Below are 21,480 nucleotides of genomic sequence, written 5' to 3'. Positions count from 1 at the left end.
TCCAACAACTCATCGATACCAACACCCATCTAGGACCCTCCACCCCTGCCTGTCCCTCCATCCCCACCCCATCTTCCAATCCCAGCCCCTGTCATGTATTCACTATACCCCCTGACCTTCCCCTTTTTGACGCTGAACGTTCCGTGCTTAGCAAAGGACTTAGTTTCATACCCTTACGCCCTCATCTCAATGAATTTCGGGCTCAGCACGATGCAGAACTCTTCTTCCGCCGTCTTCGTCTCCAGACTCACTTCTTTGGGCAGGACTCCTCTCCCCGTTCAACGGATCCTTTTATCCACCTCCAATATTCTCCCTCCACCTGGACCCCTCCCGCTGGATTCTTACCTTCTCTTGATCTTTTCATTGAGAACTGTCGGCGAGACATTAGTCATCTCAATTTCTCTGCTCCTCTCACCCATTCTAATCTCTTTCTCTCTGAACTTACTGCACTCTGTTGTCTCAGGTCCAACCCTGACATTGTCATCAAACCCGCTGACAAGGGTGGTGCTGTTGTTGTCTGGCACACTGACCTCTACCTCGCGGAGGCTGAGCGTCAACTCACAGACACTTCCTCCTACCTCTCCCTGGACCATGACCCCACCACTGAACATCAAGCCATTGTTTCCAGGACTGTCACTGACCTCATCTCCTCTGGGGATCTTCCTCCCACAGCTTCCAACCTGATAGTCGCCCAACCTCGGACGGCCCGCTTCTACCTCCTACCCAAAATCCACAAACAGAACTGTCCCGGTAGACCGATCGTGTCAGCTTGCTCCTGCCCCATGGAACTCATTTCCTGTTATCTTGACTCCCTTCTCTCTCCCCTTGTCCAGTCCCTTCCCACCTACATCCGTGATTCCTCTGACACCTTACGTCACATCAACAATTTCTAGTTCCCTGGCCCCAACCGCTTCCTCTTCACCATGGACGTCCAATCCCTCTACACCACCATCCCCTACCAGGATGGTCTGAGGGCCCTTAGCTTCTTCCTCGAACAGAGGCCCAAACAATCCCCATCCACCACTACTCTCCTCCGTCTGGCTGAACTTGTTCTCACGCTGAACAATTTCTCCTTCAACTCCTCTAACTTCCTCCAAATAAAAGGTGTGGCTATGGGAACCCGCATGGGCCCCAGCTATGCCTGTCTCTTTATGGGGTATGTGGAACATTCCTTGTTCCAGTCCTACTCCGGCCCCCTTCCACAACTCTTTCTCCGGTACATCGATGATTACTTCGGTGCTGCTTCATGCTCTTGTCGGGACTTGGAAAAATTTATTAATTTTGCTTCCAATCTCCACCCATCCATCATTTTCACATGGTCCATCTCTGACACTTCACTTCCCTTCCTTGACCTCTCTGTCTCAATTTCTGGTGATAGACTGTCCACCAATATCCATTACAAGCCTAACAACTCCCACAGTTACCTCAACTACAGCTCCTCACACCCTGCTTACTGTAAGGACTCCATCCCATTCTCTCAGTTCCTTCGCCTCCGTCGCATCTGTTCTGATGATGCTACCATCAAAAACAGTTCCTCTGACATGTCCTCCTTCTTCCTTAACCGAGGTTTTCCACCCACGGTCGTTGACAGGGCCCTCAACCGTGTCCAGCCCATCTCCCGCGCATCCGCCTTCTCCTCCCTCCCAGAAACATGATGGGGTCCCCCTTGTCCTCACTTATCACTCCACCAGTCTCCACATTCAAAGCATCATCCTCCGCCATTTCCGCCAACTCCAGCATGATGCCACCACCAAACACATCATCCCTTCACCCCCCCGGCGGCATTCCGTAGGGATCGTTCCCTCCGTGACACCCTGGTCCACTCCTCCATCACCCCCTACTCCTCAACCCTCATCTATGGCACCTCCCCATGCCCACGCAAAAGATGTAACACCTGCCCCTTCACTTCCTCTCTCCTCACCGTCCAAGGGCCCAAACACTCCTTTCAAGTGAAGCAGCATTTCACTTGCATTTCCCCCACCTTAGTCTACTGCATTCGTTGCTCCCAATGCAGTCTCCTCTACATTGGAGAAACCAAATGTAAACTGGGCGACCGCTTTGCAGAACACCTGCGGTCTGTCCGCAAGAATGACCCAAACCTCCCTGTCACTTGCCATTTTAACACTCCACCTTGCTCTCTTGCCCACATGTCTGTCCTTGGCTTGTTCCATTGTTCCAGTGAAGCCCAACGCAAACAGGAGGAACAGCACCTCATCTTCCGATTAGGCACTTTACAGCCTTCTGGACTGAATATTGAATTCAACAATTTTAGGTCTTGAACTCCCTCCTCCATTCCCACCCCCTTTCTGTTTCTTCCCCCTTCCTTTTGTTTTTTCCAATAATTTATATAGATTTTTCTTTTCCCACCTATTTCCATTATTTTTAAATCTTTTATGTCCCCCACCCCCACTAGAGTTATACCTTGAGTGTTCTACCATCATTCTTAATTAGCATTCGTTTAGATAATATCACCAACTTCAACACCTGTGTTCTTTTGTTCTTTTGTCTGTGATATCTTTTGATTATTTGCTCCTATCACTGCTTGTTTGTCCCTACAACCACACCCCCCCTCCACTTCTCTCCCCCCACCCCCCACTTTAAACCAGCTTATATTTCACCCCGCTCCTTGGATTCACCTAGTTCTGTTGAAGGGTCATGAGGACTCGAAATGTCAACTCTTTTCTTTTCCACCGATGCTGCCAGACCTGCTGAGTTTTTCCAGGTAATTCTGTTTTTGTAATCAAATATATATTTGTACGTAATGAGACTTAAGTGGACTTGTACAGACCTATAACTGGAACAGTAGCAGCATTGATACAAAATTGGCTGAGTGACAGGAGACTAGTGGTAAATGGTTGTTTTGTGGCTGGAGGAAGATTTATACAGTTGATTCCCTGGGCATCAGTGTCGGAACCCTGCTTTTCCTGAAATATATCAATGACAGACTTGGTTGGTACCGAGCACAATTTCACAGTTCATGGATGACACTAAACTTGGAAGCATTGTGAGCTGTGAGGAGGATGGTGATAAACTTCAAAGACCACAGACAGACTGATGGAATGGGTGGACAACTGATAGATGAATTTAATGAAGAGAAGCATGAACTGATTCATTTTGGTAGGAAGAAATATGAAATAAAGAATACAATTCTAAATGGGTGCAGGAGCAGAAGAATGGGGGGGTGGGGGGGTGGGGTGGTAAATGTGCACAAATCGTTCTGCCTACCACATTTGAAAGATGGGAAGCATTAGTGAGGGTGCAGAGAAAGTTCATGAGAATGGTTCCAGGGATGAGGAGCTTCAGTTTGTGGATAGATTAGAGAAGCTGATGCCATTCTCTTTGGAGAAGAGAAAGTTGAGAAGAGATTTGATTGAGGTGTTCAAAAATTATGAAGGGTCCATACAGAGTAGATATGGAAGAACTGTTTCCATTGGCAGGATTGACAACCAGAGGGCACTGATTTAAGATAACTGGCAAAAGAAATAATGGCAACCAACATAAGAAAAACTTTTTTTTTTTAAATGCAGTGAGTGGTTAGGGTCTGCAATTCACTGCCTGAATGTGGTGGAGGCAGATTCAATCATGGGCTTTCAAAAGAGAACAGGACAATTGTTTGGAAAGAAAAAAAATGCAGGGCTACAGGCAGGGTTCCTGCACCTTTAGTAAAATAAAATTCCATGACTTTTCCATGTTGAAGAAATAATTTTCAGTTAGTATCAAGTGAAAGATCAGAGCAAGTGGGTCTCAACTATAAAAATGCAGCATTTTTGATGTTGTCTCCTGCTTGCCTTACCTTGTTTAGCATATTTTGGCTCTGAAGAAAGCGCGCCGTGTCCTTCATCTCCACAACAACAGATCTGCAGCTGACAGCAACAATTGCACCTCTCTTCACAAAAAGCAAGCAAGAAATGAAGGACTGGGGAGTCTGGCATGTATTGTTCAGCAGTTACAGTTATTGTTCTGAAAGTGTCCAAAGCATCCAATGTGGCATATAGACTGTCCCCAGTTGACTGACTAATTGGCCAAATACCACTTGTTCTGTCAATTTCAAAAGCAGTCAATCAGGTAGGAGAACCAAACCAGTTTTGGAAGCACACAATTACAGGAAGTGGGCATCAGAAAAACATTGGAAAAGTTTGGAATTTGGCCCAAGTCAGAAAAATCTCATCCCTGTCGTTAAGATATTCCATGACTTTTCAATGACTTTGGAAATTTCCATGACTTTTCCACATTTTCCATGACCTATAGGAACCCTGTACAAAAAGAGAGTGGAACTAAATGAGTTGGTCTTGCAGCAAATTGGTATGGACACAGTGAGCCAAATGGTCTCCTCCTGTGCTATAACCATTCTATGATCTTGATGTACATATATCACCTTTCCTTTATTAGCATCAGGTCAATCTCCTTCCATGATAGTACTGGGTGAGGTATTACAGTGTATGAACTACAGCATTGCAAAGCAACACCCCACTGACTTCAAAGGTTGGGCAATAAATGCACATATGCTAATGTCCTCCATTTCCAGAGAAGAAATAAAAAAGCAGTAAAGTATTGAACCAGAGAAGCACTGAGATGTGTGCACCTGGCTGGGTTTTAAATATGGCGCCCAGCATGATGAAGCGGCAAGGTGACAGTGGTCCAGGTCTGGATGATTTGTGTCCCAGACTACTGAGGGAGGCAAGGGAGGAGATCGCAGGGGCTCTGACCCAAATTTTTAATTCCTCTCTGGCCACGGGGGAAATGCCAGAGGACTGGAGAACAGCTAATGTGGTTCCTCTATTTAAGAAGGATTGTAGAGATAAGCCAGGAAACTACAGGCCAGTGAGTCTCGCGTCAGTAACCTTAATTCACCTGTGCAGTATAGGATTAACTGTAGTCGATATGCCATGACGTGTCTCGAGTGTCAGTGTCAGACATGGCTCAATTGGTAGCACTCGTCTGAGTCACAAGGTTAACTGGCTACACTATGACATGCAGCAGGGTAAATATTTACAAATTTTCTCTTAATGTAACAATCTTAGTGTAGGAGGAATTATACATGCCACATATTGAAAATTATAAAGAACTGGAATAAAATACAGGGTTTTGCTGATGAGATTGACCTTGTTTAATCACACACTGATCAGGAATTTCAGACTTCATTGTTCAGGATGTCCTTGCCTTGAAAATCCTTTGAATAACCAAACAAACTTACAGCATTATCCTCCAAACAAAAACTTATTTTAATGCTCAAGACAATCTCCAGTTGGCTGACATTTAAAAAAAAAACTGCTAATGCTGTTTCTCATGGTGGTTGAAAGTTGTACTGTATTGCAACGAGTTCATTAAACCTCAACAGTGAATGTTGTTGGTCCCAGCAGATCCAGAAGTATATCCTGTCTTCGATCCATGGTCCTTCTCTTGCTTGTAATCCCAAACTAAATGCCCACATCATGTCTCCTCTCTCTGCCCCAAACAGGATTACTTTATTGCTCTCTGATGCCCCTGCCCACCCCTCCTATTCACACAAGCCACAGGATTTGAGCTAGCTACACAATACTTAGCCAGATACTTAAGCCAGTATTGGCCCACTTAAATTTGTGGTGTGACTCGGCTATTGACAACAGAGCCCAACCAAAAACCCGCATCCCCCAATCCAACTACTCACCCACTCCCAACCCAACTACTCACTCACTCCCTCACCCACTCCCTGCTAACACCCTTAGCACCATCAAAACTTATCTGAACAAGGCAGCTGACATTGTTAAAAGAAAAAGGTGTGATCTTTCCACTGCTCCTCTTCGCAATTGCTCTCCATGGATGGGCTGTGCTGAGACATTACTGATATAGCTGGGACAGAAAGACCTGGCTGTAAGGATGCAAAAAGGTACAGTTGCAATGATCTTCACAGTCAGCGACAATATCCCCAGCATTACCACTGACTGGAAGATCTGGCCCTAGTTCCATGGTGCCATAGGCAAAGAAGGAAGCAGAGAGGAGGCTGAGGTCAGGGACTACAAGTGACCCCAAGGCAGAGTGAAACATGGGGCCCAACAGAATTTTTTTTTTTTAAAAAGGTGAGGACGGGGGCAAGTGACAAGAACAGCAGAAGGTTGAATATGGTAAAATGACACCTAGTTGTAAAAGTTGATTATATTTGATTGCCACCTTACGAACTCCAATTGTTGGAAGTAAGATACACCTGAGCCAACTGATGGTTGAACAGTCGATCACTACACATTACTGACAGTCCATCCAAAAGGCAAGATGTTGATGAAAGAGAAAGCAGAGACAAAAACAATGACGATATATTCAGATTCTTCACAATCTGTTTAATGATGCTCCAGGTAATTCTAAATACAACAAATACAGTTTCGGAGGGTCATGTATTCATCTCTGGACATTTTACCTGATCCTACTCAAACTGTTTAGTCCATTCAGGTAAAGAAATTTGACAGTGTTATAGTAATAACCAAAACCAATTAAATATACTCATGAAGATGGTATTTATTAGATTTTCTTGAACACTAAAATACATTAGTGAAAACAACTCCCATGAAACAAGTTTTAAAAACAAAATTAATCCATACCGTAAATGATCAAACTTCAATTTATCATGATCTCAATACAGTTCATGTTTAGTAAAAGATTATAGGCAGCCAACAAATGCCTCATTATATCTACTAAGTGGAAATGGCTTTTGGCCAGGTTTACGCAGGGATGCATTGTTCTTTTTCTGTTTGAATATCGGCGAATGCAAAAATTGTGTGTCGGTGTATCTGTCTCCTCTCCGCAATTTCCTGTCGAGTAGATTAAAATGTTGAATTAGCATTTAAGTCTGATAAATAAATCACCTTTCATTTTTTAAAATGGTGAATTTCTTCTTTACCAGGCTTCTTGTAGCTAGTTGCTACTACAAGAACAATTATTCACTTGATAACTGGCTTTGAATCTACACCAGACTGTGGAGATGCAATGATATAACACAAAAGCATGCGCGTAACACCATCACAAACATGGACGAATATAGCAATCCCTAATCTCTGATATAGGGAGCAGGGGCCCTTTAACATTGGGATTAAGGGAATGCATTAAGGCAAAACAATAGATGGACAAGTGCTCTATTCCCTAGCACAAACAACCAAAAGGGAAGTGAAATTACTCAAGGTATCAGCTACTGCTTAACACAACACTAATCACTACTACTATGTTCCAAAGCAAATCATAGGAGCTTTCCCAAACAAAATGTGACATCAAGTTACATGAGCAGATGACCCAAAAGCGTGGTGAAGAAGTCGGTTTTAAAGACCATCTTAAAAGGAGGAGAGAGTTCTGAACATCAGAGCATAATAAATAGGAGGTGGCGGCCATTCAGCCCTTCGAGCCCGCTCTGCCATTCAATGAGAGCATGGTTTTTGAGTGAATTCAAGTGTTCAGGTGCTCAGCAATTGAAGGTATTGCTGCCAATAGTTGAGCAATAACAAGCAGGGCTGCACAGAAGGCTAGAATTGGAGGAGTGCAGATTATTGGAGAGTTGTAGGGCTGGAGGAGATTACAGAGTTGAGAAGGGGAAAGGCAATGGAGGGATTTGAAAACAAGGGTGACAATTTTAACATCAAGACATTGCTCAGCTGTTGCCAATGTAGGTCAGTGGACACAGCAGTGATGGCAGAATGGGACCAGGTGCAAGTTAAGATATGGGCAGAAAGGTTTTGGGATGAGTTTAAGATTATGCAGGGTAGAAGACAGAAGGCTGACCAGGAGTTGGAAGATGGTATTTATTAGAGTTTCTTGAGCACTAAAATACATTGGTGAAAACAACTTGCAAGTTTTAAAAACAAAATTAATCCATACCCGTAAATGATCAAACTTCAATTTATCATGATCTCAATACAGTTCATGTTTAGTAAAAGATTATCGGTAACCAACAAATGCCTCATTATATCTACTAAGTGGAAATGGCTTTTTGCCAGGTTTATGCAGGGATTACCAGAGGCATGAATGATGATTTAGTGAAAAAATTTCTGTGCCATATTTTGGGTCTTCCTCGAATTATTCCAATTGGCTAACCAGTGCTGAAAATCAGATTTACCTTAGACAGCACTTGTATCCTAACACCGAACCTTTTGAATAACCTAGTCTATAAAGGCTAATGGAAGACAGCATACAAGGAAGGGTAGGGGAAAGGTCGAGATAGAGGGATTAAGGGATTTATAGTTATGAAGGAAAGGTTAAAAACTGAGGCTTTTTTCTCTGGGAGATAAGAGAGGGTAAAGAGTGAAAAAAATGATTCCATAAGTGTCTGAATCAGTAAAAGAAGGCATAAAATTATCAGAAGATTAAAAGGGGTAAAACAGAATTATTGGAAGATGAACTACCTTATCACAAGTGACTAGCAGCATTAATATTGTGACAGAATGGGTTAAGTATTTGAAAAGCAAGTAGATGAAAGTGTATAGGGAAAGGACAGTGAAATGGGGATTGAAGTAGATAATTCTAGATGAAGGGCTTGGAATGATTCAGGTACGATAATCTTCTATTCTACCCTCTCAATGATATATATGCATGAACAAGTCCAACTTACGATTGGAGACTGGGTTCCTTGTAATTTACAGCCATGGTGCATCTGCGTTTACTAACAATTATTGGAGAAATCCTGTTCATTCTTTCTAAGAAAGCAGGACAGGACATCTTCTTTTCCTTGTTTTCAATGGGTAATTTTGAATAATTGGTCACATCACTCAGACTGAAGCGAGGTTCAAAGTTCTTCCCTGTTTCAAGAATAGGAAAAATTAAGAGATGCATGTGTGAAATACAATTCCTTTCCTACAAAAATATAAAAGTACAGAACTACCAATCAATTGGCTGATATACCTGCTGACTTCACACACCTTCCCAATGACATTTGTAAAAATTACAATTAACAGAAAATAACCTGCCTTACAATACTACTACCATCACTATTCTCCATTTCAAGTTATAATTCAATATTTGCACATATAGCAGTGAGAAGAAACTATATGGATGTTAAAATAATTTTATCTTGCAACAAGATCTGCAGAGAGTTTTGCTTATGGTTCAAAAACTTCTCCATCTATGTAGAACACACTTACATTAAAGTCTGAACTACTTACACTTCCACATGTACAAAAAAGAAATTTAAAAAGGTTCAAGATTGGAAGAAAAAACTTAAATAATGGAAATTGGAAAGGACCAGAAGTGCAAGCTTTTGAAAGGTCAAAACTCTTAACAGAAGGGACTGTACTGAAACATTAATCAAATTTGTTTGGATATCGATAGACATGTTGGCAATTTCCAGTATTTTCAGCTTAAGGACTCAGATTTCTACGTCAGCTATGTCCAAATTTTAAACATTATGTTCAAAAGTTCAGTGACAAGTGACTCTAATGATAAACTGAAACCATATGAAACGTCCCCAAAACCAATCTAATGCAACACTTATTTATAATTTTTTCACCGATGGCTAGGCCAGCATTTTTGGCCCATCCCCAATTGCCCTCAAGAAGATTGACATCAGTTGTTTTTATGTGAGCCAGTTTGATGTAGCCCAGGGTAATGTCCATACCTGTTGCTTTAAAGTTTTCTTCATTCCTTATTGTTGATGTCCTTCCAGCATTTTTTTCTCTCTGCTGCAGTAGCACGCATTTCTTCAGTTGTGGTTTGAGATATCTAACAGCACTTTCTTCAGAATTTTGAAAATTCTTTACGTTTTTATGTTTGATGGTAGAAGTGTTTTCTGGTTTATTGCCTGACTCAAAATGTAACTGGATATCCTTTGCTTTTGTTTTCAAATGTTCACATACATTGATTTTATCTAATGGACAAATAAGATCCATTAATACATTAAGCACCAGGAAGTTGAGAACTATAAAAACCTTGCTGGCTTTAAAAAATTAGGGCTAAAACCTTGATACCAGCTATGCCAATAAACCTCTAGTTTTCTTTCATTATTGAAAGCAAAACTTAAAAATGAAAATGTGACTTATATGGAAGCCCTTATAAATCAGCTAACATGAAATATGTGCTAACATGCCACAAACAAAAAGTCCATTGTTCATGATCTTGTGTTGTCGAATGCCAGAATACAGTAACAACAGATTGCTACTGGACTAATAATGAAGAGACCTGGATGAATAATCCAGAGAATAGAAATTCAAATCCCGCCATGGCAGTTTTAAGAATTGTAAATCAAAACTGTTTTGGAATTAAAACCCGGTATACTGTAACCTCCCCAGTCCAGAAATTTGTAAATACCAGTTCTCTGGAATTTTGAGCAAGCCCCGCAACTCTCAGACTCACCTATCGTGGAGCTGTAACCAACTACAAGTAGGGGAGAGAAAGAGAGAGAGGGATAGACAGACAAGATGGATGATGACAATGGAAGAAAAGTCAGCAAATAGGTAGGAATTAAATTTAAAAATTAAAGCCTCAGTATATTTCTGGGAAAGGAAATTATTCAGTTTTTTAAAAAACATATACTGAATGTTTATCATTACTTTCTCCAGCCTGGGCTGGTGGTAGTTCGAACTCTGGGTTCTGTGTTCAACTATGACCTTTTTTTCACGCTACAGTTTACATATCCCTCCATCATCGCACATTTTCTGCCATCCTATTTTGCAGCAGTGCTTTTGAGCAGGCCCACAGTTTACAGTAGTTAGTACAGTACTTTGGAAACATGGACATACGAAATAGGAGAAGTAGACCACTCGGCCCGTTAAATCTGCTCCACCACTCAATAACATGATGGCTGATCTGTTGTATTACTAATTCCACATTCCCATCTACCCCCCAATAACCTTAGATTCTTGTTAGGCAAGGGAATCAATCTACCTCTGTCTTAAAGATATTCAATGAGCCCACCTCCACCGTTTTCGGAGGCGGGGAGTTCCAAAGTTGCACAACCCTCAGAAAAATATTTCTCCTTATCTCTGTCCTAAAAGGACACCTCCTAATTTTAAAACAGTGCTCCCTAGTTCTGGACTCACCCATAAGAGGAAACAATTTCCGCATCCAACTTGTCAAGACCATTCAATCAAGTCACCCCTCACTCTTCTAAACTCTAGTGGAAACAAGCCCAATCTGTCTAACCTTTCCTCATAAGAGAACCTGTTCATTCAATCTAGTAAACCTCCTCTGAACCGCCTCTAATTCATTAACATCCTTCCTTAAATAAGGAGACCAAAACTATACAGTATTCGAGGTGTGGTCTCACCAATGCCCTGTATAAATGAAGCATGACACCTTTATTTTTATGTTCAATCCCTCTCGTAATAAAGGATAGCATTCCATTGGCCTTCTCAATTAATCGCTGTACCTGCATACTAACTTTGTGACTTATGCACGAGAACACCTAGGTCCCTCTGCACCTCAGGATTCTACAGTCATTCTTCATTTAATACTCTGCTTTTTTTATTCTTCCTGACAAAGCAAACAACTTCACATTTTCTCACATTGTGCTCCATCTTGTAATGAACATTTACATTGATTAACAGGTTCTTACAAATGTGTGTTTTTAGGATTGTATATTTTGGTGGATAAAATTATGCTTGTTTGGGGACTATAGTTTTAAACGTAGGATAGTTGAAAGAAAACCTGGTCTGAAGGGCTTATCACACAGGCCTGCAGTTGCAGATCAAAGGAGATTGTTAGGATGGTGGTGAGATATTCACACCTAGGGTTATAGTGGTCCTCTCTGAATATCTCGAGGAGGCAGTCTGTCTGTGGGGTATCTCAGGATTGAAGGTGTAAACCTGGAGGGCTTGAATTGTTCATGCAATTTGTCCAGGTCAGAGAAGAGTTTGAAAGCAACTGGTAAACGAGGGATAAAAACAAAAAAACTGCGGATGCTGGAAATCCAAAACAAAAACAGAATTACCTGGAAAAACTCAGCAGGTCTGGCAGCATCGGCGGAGAAGAAAAGAGTTGACGTTTCGAGTCCTCATGACCCTTCGACAGAACTTGAGTTCGAGTCCAAGAAAGAGTTGAAATATAAGCTGGTTTAAGGTGTGTGTGTGGGGGGCGGAGAGATAGAGAGACAGAGAGGTGGAGGGGGGGGTGTGGTTGTAGGGACAAACAAGCAGTGATAGAAGCAGATCATCAAAAGACGTCAACGACAATAGTACAATAGAACACATAGGTGTTAAAGTTAAGGTTGGTGATATTATCTAAATGAATGTGCTAATTAAGAATGGATGGTAGGGCACTCAAGGTATAGCTCTAGTGGGGTTTTTTTTTATTTTTTTAAATTTTTTTTTATATAATGGAAATAGGTGGGAAAAGGAAAATCTTTATAATTTATTGGGAAAAAAAAGGAAGGGGGAAACAGAAAAGGGGGGTGGGGATGGGGAAGGGAGCTCACGACCTAAAGTTGTTGAATTCACAGTTCAGTCCGGAAGGCTGTAAAGTCCCTAGTCGGAAGATGAGGTGTTGTTCCTCCAGTTTGCGTTGGGCTTCACTGGAACAATGCAGCAAGCCAAGGACAGACATGTGGGCAAGAGAGCAGGGTGGAGTGTTAAAATGGCAAGCGACAGAGAGGTTTGGGTCATTCTTGCGGACAGACCGCAGGTGTTCTGCAAAGCGGTCGCCCAGTTTACGTTTGGTCTCTCCAATGTAGAGGAGACCACATTGGGAGCAACGAATGCAGTAGACTAAGTTGGGGGAAATGCAAGTGAAATGCTGCTTCACTTGAAAGGAGTGTTTGGGTCCTTGGACGGTGAGGAGAGAGGAAGTGAAGGGGCAGGTGTTGCATCTTTTGCGTGGGCATGGGGTTGTGCCATAGGAGGGGGTTGAGGAGTAGGGGGTGATGGAGGAGTGGACCAGGGTGTCCCGGAGGGAGCGATCCCTACGGAATGCCGATAAGGGGGGTGAAGGGAAGATGTGTTTGGTGGTGGCATCATGCTGGAGTTGGCGGAAATGGCGGAGGATGATCCTTTGAATGCGGAGGCTGGTGGGGTGATAAGTGAGGACAAGGGGGACCCTATCATGTTTCTGGGAGGGAGGAGAAGGCGTGAGGGCGGATGCAAACGAGGGAATGTTTTGAAGTATCCATATACTTTTCAGATCAAAGGAAAAATTTAAAGTTAATTGATTTGCATTTCTATCTGAAAACAAACTGTCATGTTGCCATGGAAATGGGCTGAGGGGGGCGGGTCAGGGGAGGTTTCTTTTGTTTTAATATACCTCTATGTTTTCACATTCAGCCTGGGAGCAGTCTGAGAAGGTAGTCTGTGGCAGAAGCAGCTTGAAAACAGGAAGAGAGAGAGCGTCCAACAGAAGCTGGGGACAGAAGCAGCAGAAATCAGGAGTGTTTCTGTGGGACACTGTGCAATGTGCCAGTGGGGCCCATGCTCAGAACGAAAAGTCCACATTTTCAAAAAAAATCAAAGATTACCAGATCTGCCCAGTAAAGCTTGTGAAAGAGATCAGCAGCAGAATCCTCTCAGGCAGGGAGTCCTGGAAGTCTAAGTACCAGACTGGGGAACTAAATAAATAGTGCTTGTTTTTTCTCTTCTGTCAGTAAAAGTTTTTCCCTAAAATTGTGAAATCTTGTGTGGTCTTTTCAGTTATGACATCACCATATTTCCCTAATAATTTCAACACTTGCACCTGTTGTAGATGCAATCACTTAGTATTCCCAATCCATGGAAGCCCTGGACATTGGTGTATAATGCAAAGGAGGCAGATGCATCATAATTCTTCAACCCTTTTTCATAAGCATTGCACCCAGGGAATTAGCATTCCTCAAAAACAAAGCAGAAGTGAATTGAACCTCACCTTTCAAAGCACCGAATTGACTGGCTAACCAAATGATACAACCACATGAAATTTATATATACTTGCCATACTCCGATGTTTTCAACAAGAAAGAAGCTGTTTCATTTTGGATGGTTTCCTCATCACCATTTTCAGGTCCTTTCTTATGAGGCACATCTTTTCGGAGAATTACTGTCCTTCTGCTTGACCTCTGTCTGGTTGCTAAAACTGTTGACCCTTCACTTTTAGCTCTACTATGGCTTGATGATGTCCTACGTCTTTTATCAGCAGGAGGTACATAAAGACTATCATCCAAATCATCTTCTGAATTACTCTCTGAATCAGTACTGATTTTGGTATTGTTTATATTCTCACATGCACTTGGTTCATCTTTCCTACGGAAAGGTGTGAGATGAATACTTTCTTCATAATCAAAATTGTAAGTATCGCTATAATCAAGAGACTTTTTTCTTTCTTTGGCTGTACCACTTCTGCTTTGACATCGATCTCTACTCTTCGAGCTGGCGCTCGCTCTTGCAGGTTCCAATTGTTTCTTTAATGGTATGTTTTTATTTCTTTCCATTCCCTTCCCTCTTCTTCCCCTCTGCTCTACTTCCAATTGAATATCCTGTTCTTTTTCTGAAACCCTCTCTGCTTTTTCTGAATTTACAATTTCAGTGTTCCTCACATTGCTCTTGAACTTCCTTTTGACTCTCTCAGGATTCCAATTGTCTGCCATTTGAATTTGCTCTAGCTCGATGCTTCCCATATCAGTTCCTTGATTAGAATTTAGAGGAGGCACATTTTCAAGATCTTTGAAATTTATGTCAAGCTTTTGTTCATCACTTGCCCAAGACACCTCTGAATGATTTTCATAAGTGTTGAATAAATCAAAAACACCAATTTGACCATGGAAAGAAGGGCTTTTCCTCCCACTTCGTCGCCTAACAGAAACCCCTTTTGGCAGCTCATCGATTCTCTCAAAAGACGCATCATCCAATGGAGCTATTAAATTGGCATCAGAGTCTTGACTTGGAATAAATGTAGATCTTCGCCCTTTTTGAAAATAGAAAGCAAATAAAACTTCAATGGCTACAAGTTCTTTGCATCAAAAGGTTTTAAGGACAGATGAATAACCTGTTGGCTGCCTTTATTTGTGCCACAACATGAGGGGAGCACTTCCTGTACATGTGCACATGCAGTTACAGTGATAGGAATTAGCATGTTGTATTTACCACTTTGGCAACCCTTTGCAGTCTTTGGAGTTTTTAAAGCAACATTGTTCACTGATGCTCCTACCGCCCATTGACTGGAAAGGCATCAGGAACAACTGTGCATGCACCAGGGCCTGCAATGCAGACCAAGTGCACATGTGCAAGCTATCCTGATGCCTTTCTGGTCAGCAGGAGTTACAAATTACAAACGTAAAAGCAACCTGTTAGAAAAAAAACACATTCAAATAAAAGTTTTAACAATGATAAAATGAGCAAAATATTAAAAAATAGTTTCCAGACATATCCTGTATTTCTCATTATGATAGCACAAGTCAGGAGATCTTATGTGGAAATTTAATTTCAGACAGAATAATAAATATTGTATAGATGGTAAGTAATCTGTTTTCCCCATTTCTTCCAGCTGTAAATACAATGAGATAGTTTGCTACAGTGGTTTAATACTTGCACAATCAGGCCAGTTTGAACTACGGCAGCATCAAAATGCTTATGAGCAATCGCCATGCAAACATGCATCAAAATGTCTAGCAACTGTCATCCCAAATAACAATCATTGCACAAGTAGAATCAATTCTTAACTTCCTTTTATAGACCCTGTCCTGTAAGGGGTTGCACAAATCCCTGTCTAAAAAGAGGTTTTCTTGGCTTTTTCCAAATGGAAAAAATAGTTGCCTATATATCGGAAATTGAAATATTTAGTGCTGCCTTACTTAATCCACTACATTTAGTGTTATACAGTCCCAGAATGGAAACTCTTAGTATTGACTGCTAGAATCTTAACTGCTTTAGACTGTTTTCTCCAGAAACTTGTGTCATTGCCAAATCCAACTATTGATTAGTCCGGTACTTCACCCTCTATGGCAGCAAGATTGATCTGTCAGGACACAAGATTGCTCCCACTGGTTCTACCTTTCTACAACACAAAAACAAAAACAGAATTACCTGGAAAAACTCAGCAGGTCTGGCAGCATCGGCGGAGAAGAAAAGAGTTGACGTTTCGAGTCCTCATGACCCTTCGACAGAACTTGAGTTCGAGTACAAGAAAGAGTTGAAATATAAGCTGGTTTAAGGTGTGTGTGTGGGGGGCGGAGAGAGAGAGAGAGAGAGAGAGAGGTGGAGTGGGGGTGTGGTTGTAGGGACAAACAAGCAGTGATAGAAGCAGATCATCAAAAGATGTCAACAACAATAATACAAAAGAACACATAGGTGTTAAAGTTGGTGATATTATCTAAACGAATGTGCTAATTAAGAATGGATGGTAGGGCACTCAAGGTATAGCTCTAGTGGGGGTGGGGAGAGCATAAAAGATGTAAAAAAAAATATATAAAATAAATAAATAAATAATTTTTTTTTAATGGAAATAGGTGGGAAAAGGAAAATCTGTATAATTTATTGGAAAAAAAAGGAAAAGGAAGGGGGAAACAGAAAGGGGGTGGGGATGGGGGAGGGAGCTCACGACCTAAAGTTGTTGAATTCAATATTCAGTCCGGATGGCTGTAAAGTGCCTAGTCGGAAGATGAGGTGTTGTTCCTCCAGTTTGTGTTGGGCTTCACTCGAACAATGCAGCAAGCCAAGGACAGACATGTGGGCAAGAGAGCAGGGTGGAGTGTTAAAATGGCAAGCGACAGGGAGGTTTGGGTCATTCTTGCAGACAGACCGCAGGTGTTCTGCAAAGCGGTCGCCCAGTTTTCGTTTGGTCTCTCTAATGTAGAGGAGACCACATTGGGAGCAACGAATGCAGTAGACTAAGTTGGGGGAAATGCAAGTGAAATGCTGCTTCACTTGAAAGGAGTGTTTGGGTCCTTGGACGGGTGAGGAGAGAGGAAGTGAAGGGGCAGGTATTGCATCTTTTGCGTGGGCATGGGGTGGTGCCATAGGAGGGGGTTGAGGAGTAGGGGGTGTTGGAGGAGTGTACCAGGGTGTCCCGGAGGGAGCGATCCCTACGGAATGCCGATAGGGGGCTTGAACGGAAGATGTGTTTGGTGGTGGCATCATGCTGGAGTTGGCGGAAATGGCGGAGGATGATCCTTTGAATGCGGAGGCTGGTGGGGTGATAAGTGAGGACAAGGGGGACCCTATCATGTTTCTGGGAGGGAGGAGAAGGCGTGAGGGCGGATGCACGGGAGATGGGCCCGACACGGTTGAGGGACCTGTCAACGACCGTGGGTGGAACACCTCGGTTAAGGAAGAAGGAGGACATGTCAGAGGAACTGTTTTTGAATGTAGCATCATCGGAACAGATGCGACGGAGGCGAAGGAACTGAGAGAATGGGATGGAGTCCTTACAGTAAGCGGGGTGTGAGGAGCTGTAGTCGAGATAGCTGTGGGAGTCGGTGGGTTTGTAATGGATATTGATGGACAGTCTATCACCAGAGATTGAGACAGAGAGGTCAAGGAAGGGAAGGGAAGTGTCAGAGATGGACCACGTGAAAATGAGGAGGGGTGGAGATTGGAAGCAAAATTAATAAATTTTTCCAAGTCCCGACGAGAGCATGAAGCGGCACCGAAGTAATCATCGATGTACCGGAGAAAGAGTTGTGGAAGGGGGCCGGAGTAGGACTGCAACAAGGAATGTTCCACATACCCCATAAAGAGACAGGCATAGCTGGGGCCCATGCGGGTACCCATAACCACACCTTTTATTTGGAGGAAGTGAGAGGAGTTGAAGGAGAAATTGTTCAGCGTGAGAACAAGTTCAGCCAGACGGAGGAGAGTAGTGGTGGATGGGGATTGTTCGGGCCTCAGTTCGAGGAAGAAGCTAAGGGCCCTCAGACCATCCTGGTGGGGGATGGAGGTGTAGAGGGATTGGACGTCCATGGTGAAGAGGAAGCGATTGGGGCCAGGGAACTGGAAATTGTTGATGTGACGTAAGGTGTCAGAGGAATCACGGATGTAGGTGGGAAGGGACTGGACAAGGGGAGAGAGAAGGGAGTCAAGATAACGAGAAATGAGTTCTGTGGGGCAGGAGCAAGCTGAGACGATCGGTCTACCAGGGCAGTTCTGTTTGTGGATTTTGGGTAGGAGATAGAAGCGGGCCGTCCGAGGTCTCAATCTCTGGTGATAGACTGTCCACCAATATCCATTACAAACCCACCGACTCCCACAGCTATCTCGACTACAGCTCCTCACACCCCGCTTCCTGTAAGGACTCCATCCCATTCTCTCAGTTCCTTCGCCTCCGTTGCATCTGTTCCGATGATGCTACATTCAAAAACAGTTCCTCTGACATGTCCTCCTTCTTCCTTAACCGAGGTTTTCCACCCACGGTCGTTGACAGGGCCCTCAAACGTGTCCAGCCCATCTCCCGCGCATCCGCCCTCACGCCTTCTCCTCCCTCCCAGAAACATGATAGGGTCCCCCTTGTCCTCACTTATCACCCCACCAGCCTCCGCATTCAAAGGATCATCCTCCACCATTTCCGCCAACTCCAGCATGATGCCACCACCAAACACATCTTCCCTTCACCCCCCCCATCGGCATTCCGTAGGGATCGCTCCCTCCGGGACACCCTGGTCCACTCCTCCATCACCCCCTACTCCTCAACCCCCCCCATGGCACCACCCCATGCCCACGCAAAAGATGCAATACCTGCCCCTTCACTTCCTCTCTCCTCACCGTCCAAGGACCCAAACACTCCTTTCAAGTGAAGCAGCATTTCACTTGCATTTCCCCCAACTTAGTCTACTGCATTCGTTGCTCCCAATGTGGTCTCCTCTACATTGGAGAGACCAAACGTAAACTGGGCGACCGCTTTGCAGAACACCTGCGGTCTGTCCGCAAGAATGACCCAAACCTCCCTGTCGCTTGCCTTTTTAACACTCCACCCTGCTCTCTTGCCCACATGTCTGACCTTGGCTTGCTGCATTGTTCCAGTGAAGCCCAACGCAAACTGGAGGAACAACACCTCATCTTCCGACTAGGCACTTTACAGCCATCCGGACTGAATATTGAATTCAACAACTTTAGGTCGTGAGCTCCCTCCCCCATCCCCACCCCCTTTCTGTTTCCCCCTTCCTTTTCCTTTTTTTTCCCAATAAATTATACAGATTTTCCTTTTCCCACCTATTTCCATTAAAAAAAAATTATTTATTTATTTATTTTTACACATCTTTTATGCTCTCCCCACCCCCACTAGAGCTATACCTTGAGTGCCCTACCATCCATTCTTAATTAGCCATTCGTTTAGATAATATCACCAACTTTAACTTTAACACCCATGTGTTCTTTTGTATTATTGTTGTTGACATCTTTTGATGATCTGCTTCTATCACTGCTTGTTTGTCCCTACAACCACACCCCCACTCCACCTCTCTCTCTCTCTTCGCCCCCCACACACACACCTTAAACCAGCTTATATTTCAACTCTTTCTTGGACTCGAACTCAAGTTCTGTCGAAGGGTCATGAGGACTCGAAACGTCAACTCTTTTCTTCTCCGCCGATGCTGCCAGACCTGCTGAGTTTTTCCAGGTAATTCTGTTTTTGTTTTTGTTTTGGATTTCCAGCATCCGCAGTTTTTTTGTTTTTATCTACCTTTCTACCTTACTTCAAAATGAAACCGCAATGTTATTACAATCTGGGATACCCACAACTGGCCGGTTTACTGGTTGCTTTCTTTGCCTACACAGTTAAAGGCTATTATTTTTGCTCCAATTTATGCTCTGCAGATTCTGTCTCCATATTTCCTCTCATCAGTTATTATAAATTTATAGATTAAGAGTCTCTCTAAACTTATGCTGATTTTTTACAAAATGTAAAATGTTTTTGAAACTACAGTTTTAAGACATGTAGGATACCTAGTCATGTGCTGCAGAAAGTGGAGAAACCCAAAATCAAGGCAGTCTTACAGAATTTGCTTTGGTTTGCTGCAGAAATTGGCTTCCCAGTACTGAATATTGGTTAATGACTATTTCCTAGCCCTGAGATCACATTGTAAGCTGGAACAAAAACCTCTATCTTTTACTGTCTGTAAAATCAAGTTAACATAACCCAGGCCTAATGATTAAACACAATCATGGCAAACTGTTTATGGGAAAAGAGTGTAATTTATTGACCATGTCCTCCTCCTCTTTGTCACACAAATTTAATCCACTGAAGTTGAACAATGGCCTGAAAATGGATGAAGATCTTAATTGCAACCTTTAACAGGATAGTGAATAATTCAAATAAGCTGGGTACCAAGATGATCTCTGCTGGAGAAACAATCAGATATGGCATAGTCAACAATCACAATGCCATGCATGCTGACAACAAAAAGGTTTGTGAACTTGACAGCCAAACCAAGCTCGCAACCAAAGACCTCCTGACTTATTCCATCAGCTTTCAATTACCAGATTAGGTCAAAAAACCTTGATCCAATAAAAATTGCCTTGCATATGCCATGCCATAGGGAGTAAACTGGCTTGCTATGTATGAAAATAGTCATGATCAAGCAGGACTTCAAAAAGAGAAGTATAGCTAATGCCTGTTTTAAGCTGTCCTTTAAGTCACTCCTCTTTATTGCGAATATAATATAATATGGCCGGTCTGCGCACTTGACTTTGAGATTTCCATTTTGGCGTCGTTTCCCAAGCCAGCCTAGCACGTGTGACCCAATTTATTTTAAAACTTATTTCATTTACAAATATAGGAATTTAGGAACATACAGTACTTCAACTTGAGAATAATGTCTTAATGCTCTTTTGACGAGAAAGGTCCTGGAGAACCTAACTACAGCTTTTACATTGGTTATAATGGGAAAATCTGATTTGCTTAATGCCCTTCATTTAAAGTTGCACTTTTCAGGAATGCAACTACAATGTTAAGGGGTTACTGTAATCTTAAATTGCTTTTTCCCTACTGCCTCCCCTTTCAACCTTCCCCCTCAAAACAGGACTACATTTTTCATCAAGACAGAATGGCAGGAAGACATTTTTAAATCGTCAGCTTTCTGGGGGCAGAGGTGGGCAAATAGCTAGTTTAAAAATACTTTTTCTTATCACCAAGATTTAATGCAGATGGTCTTACCTTTCAATATCTTTCTTAATGCAGGCTTTGTGTCCATCATATTGGATATTGCTCTGCTCTCTTCAGCTGTGGTGCAATCGGCATTTTCAGGTGAATGAATTCTGGAGTTCGCCAAGGGAACATGCCTCACAATATCCCTGAGAAGCCATTTTTTAAAATATAGATATTATAAAAGAGAAATTGCGCTTTGAACAGCAAACTAAGTAATTTTGCCAAATATTTTCAAATTAATCCAGCAAGCTAATTACAGAAGAAATAATAATCACTGGAATAAAACATTTACAAAATTTATGTGCAGCACTTTTGCTATTATTCTTTCATGCAAATTAACTTCTCTAGAAATTCTAGTGTTTTCCAACCTTATTCAGTGCCTGTTTCTTTGTTATTTAACATATTTTCCTACATTACAACGACAACATTTCAAAAATATGTTAAGGTCATGAAAGACTCTATATCAATGCAAGTATGCATTTCATTTGTTTTTTTCTTAAT

The 21,480-nt window shown here is 42.5% G+C and overlaps 2 protein-coding genes across 4 annotated transcripts in view; one reads left to right on the top strand and one right to left on the bottom strand.

Annotated features, from left to right (window-relative positions):
• Positions 1-13,404, top strand: part of kat2b (K(lysine) acetyltransferase 2B) — a 127,720-nt gene extending 114,316 nt beyond the window's left edge. The window contains exon 19 of one of the 2 annotated variants that reach the window (XM_041183467.1): positions 13,200-13,404. In XM_041183467.1, the coding sequence (XP_041039401.1) occupies positions 13,200-13,215 (16 nt within the window). In that variant the 3' untranslated portion in view covers positions 13,216-13,404. The remainder of the gene's footprint in view (positions 1-13,199) is intronic. The other variant, XM_041183469.1, reaches the window with a different exon arrangement.
• The window catches only part of sgo1 (shugoshin 1), a 43,403-nt gene continuing 28,213 nt past the window's right edge, over positions 6,291-21,480 (bottom strand). For both annotated transcript variants that reach the window (XM_041183472.1, XM_041183471.1), the window contains exons 5-9: positions 20,989-21,125; positions 13,840-14,808; positions 9,566-9,814; positions 8,564-8,750; positions 6,291-6,779 (exon numbers count right to left, since the gene is read on the bottom strand). In XM_041183472.1, the coding sequence (XP_041039406.1) occupies positions 6,629-6,779; positions 8,564-8,750; positions 9,566-9,814; positions 13,840-14,808; positions 20,989-21,125 (1,693 nt within the window). In that variant the 3' untranslated portion in view covers positions 6,291-6,628. The remainder of the gene's footprint in view (positions 6,780-8,563; positions 8,751-9,565; positions 9,815-13,839; positions 14,809-20,988; positions 21,126-21,480) is intronic.

This window comes from Carcharodon carcharias, chromosome 3 (assembly GCF_017639515.1).
Source record: "Carcharodon carcharias isolate sCarCar2 chromosome 3, sCarCar2.pri, whole genome shotgun sequence".
NCBI lineage: Eukaryota > Metazoa > Chordata > Chondrichthyes > Lamniformes > Lamnidae > Carcharodon > Carcharodon carcharias.
Note: the sequence above shows the minus strand (reverse complement) of the source record. Positions and strands in the feature narration are given on the sequence as shown.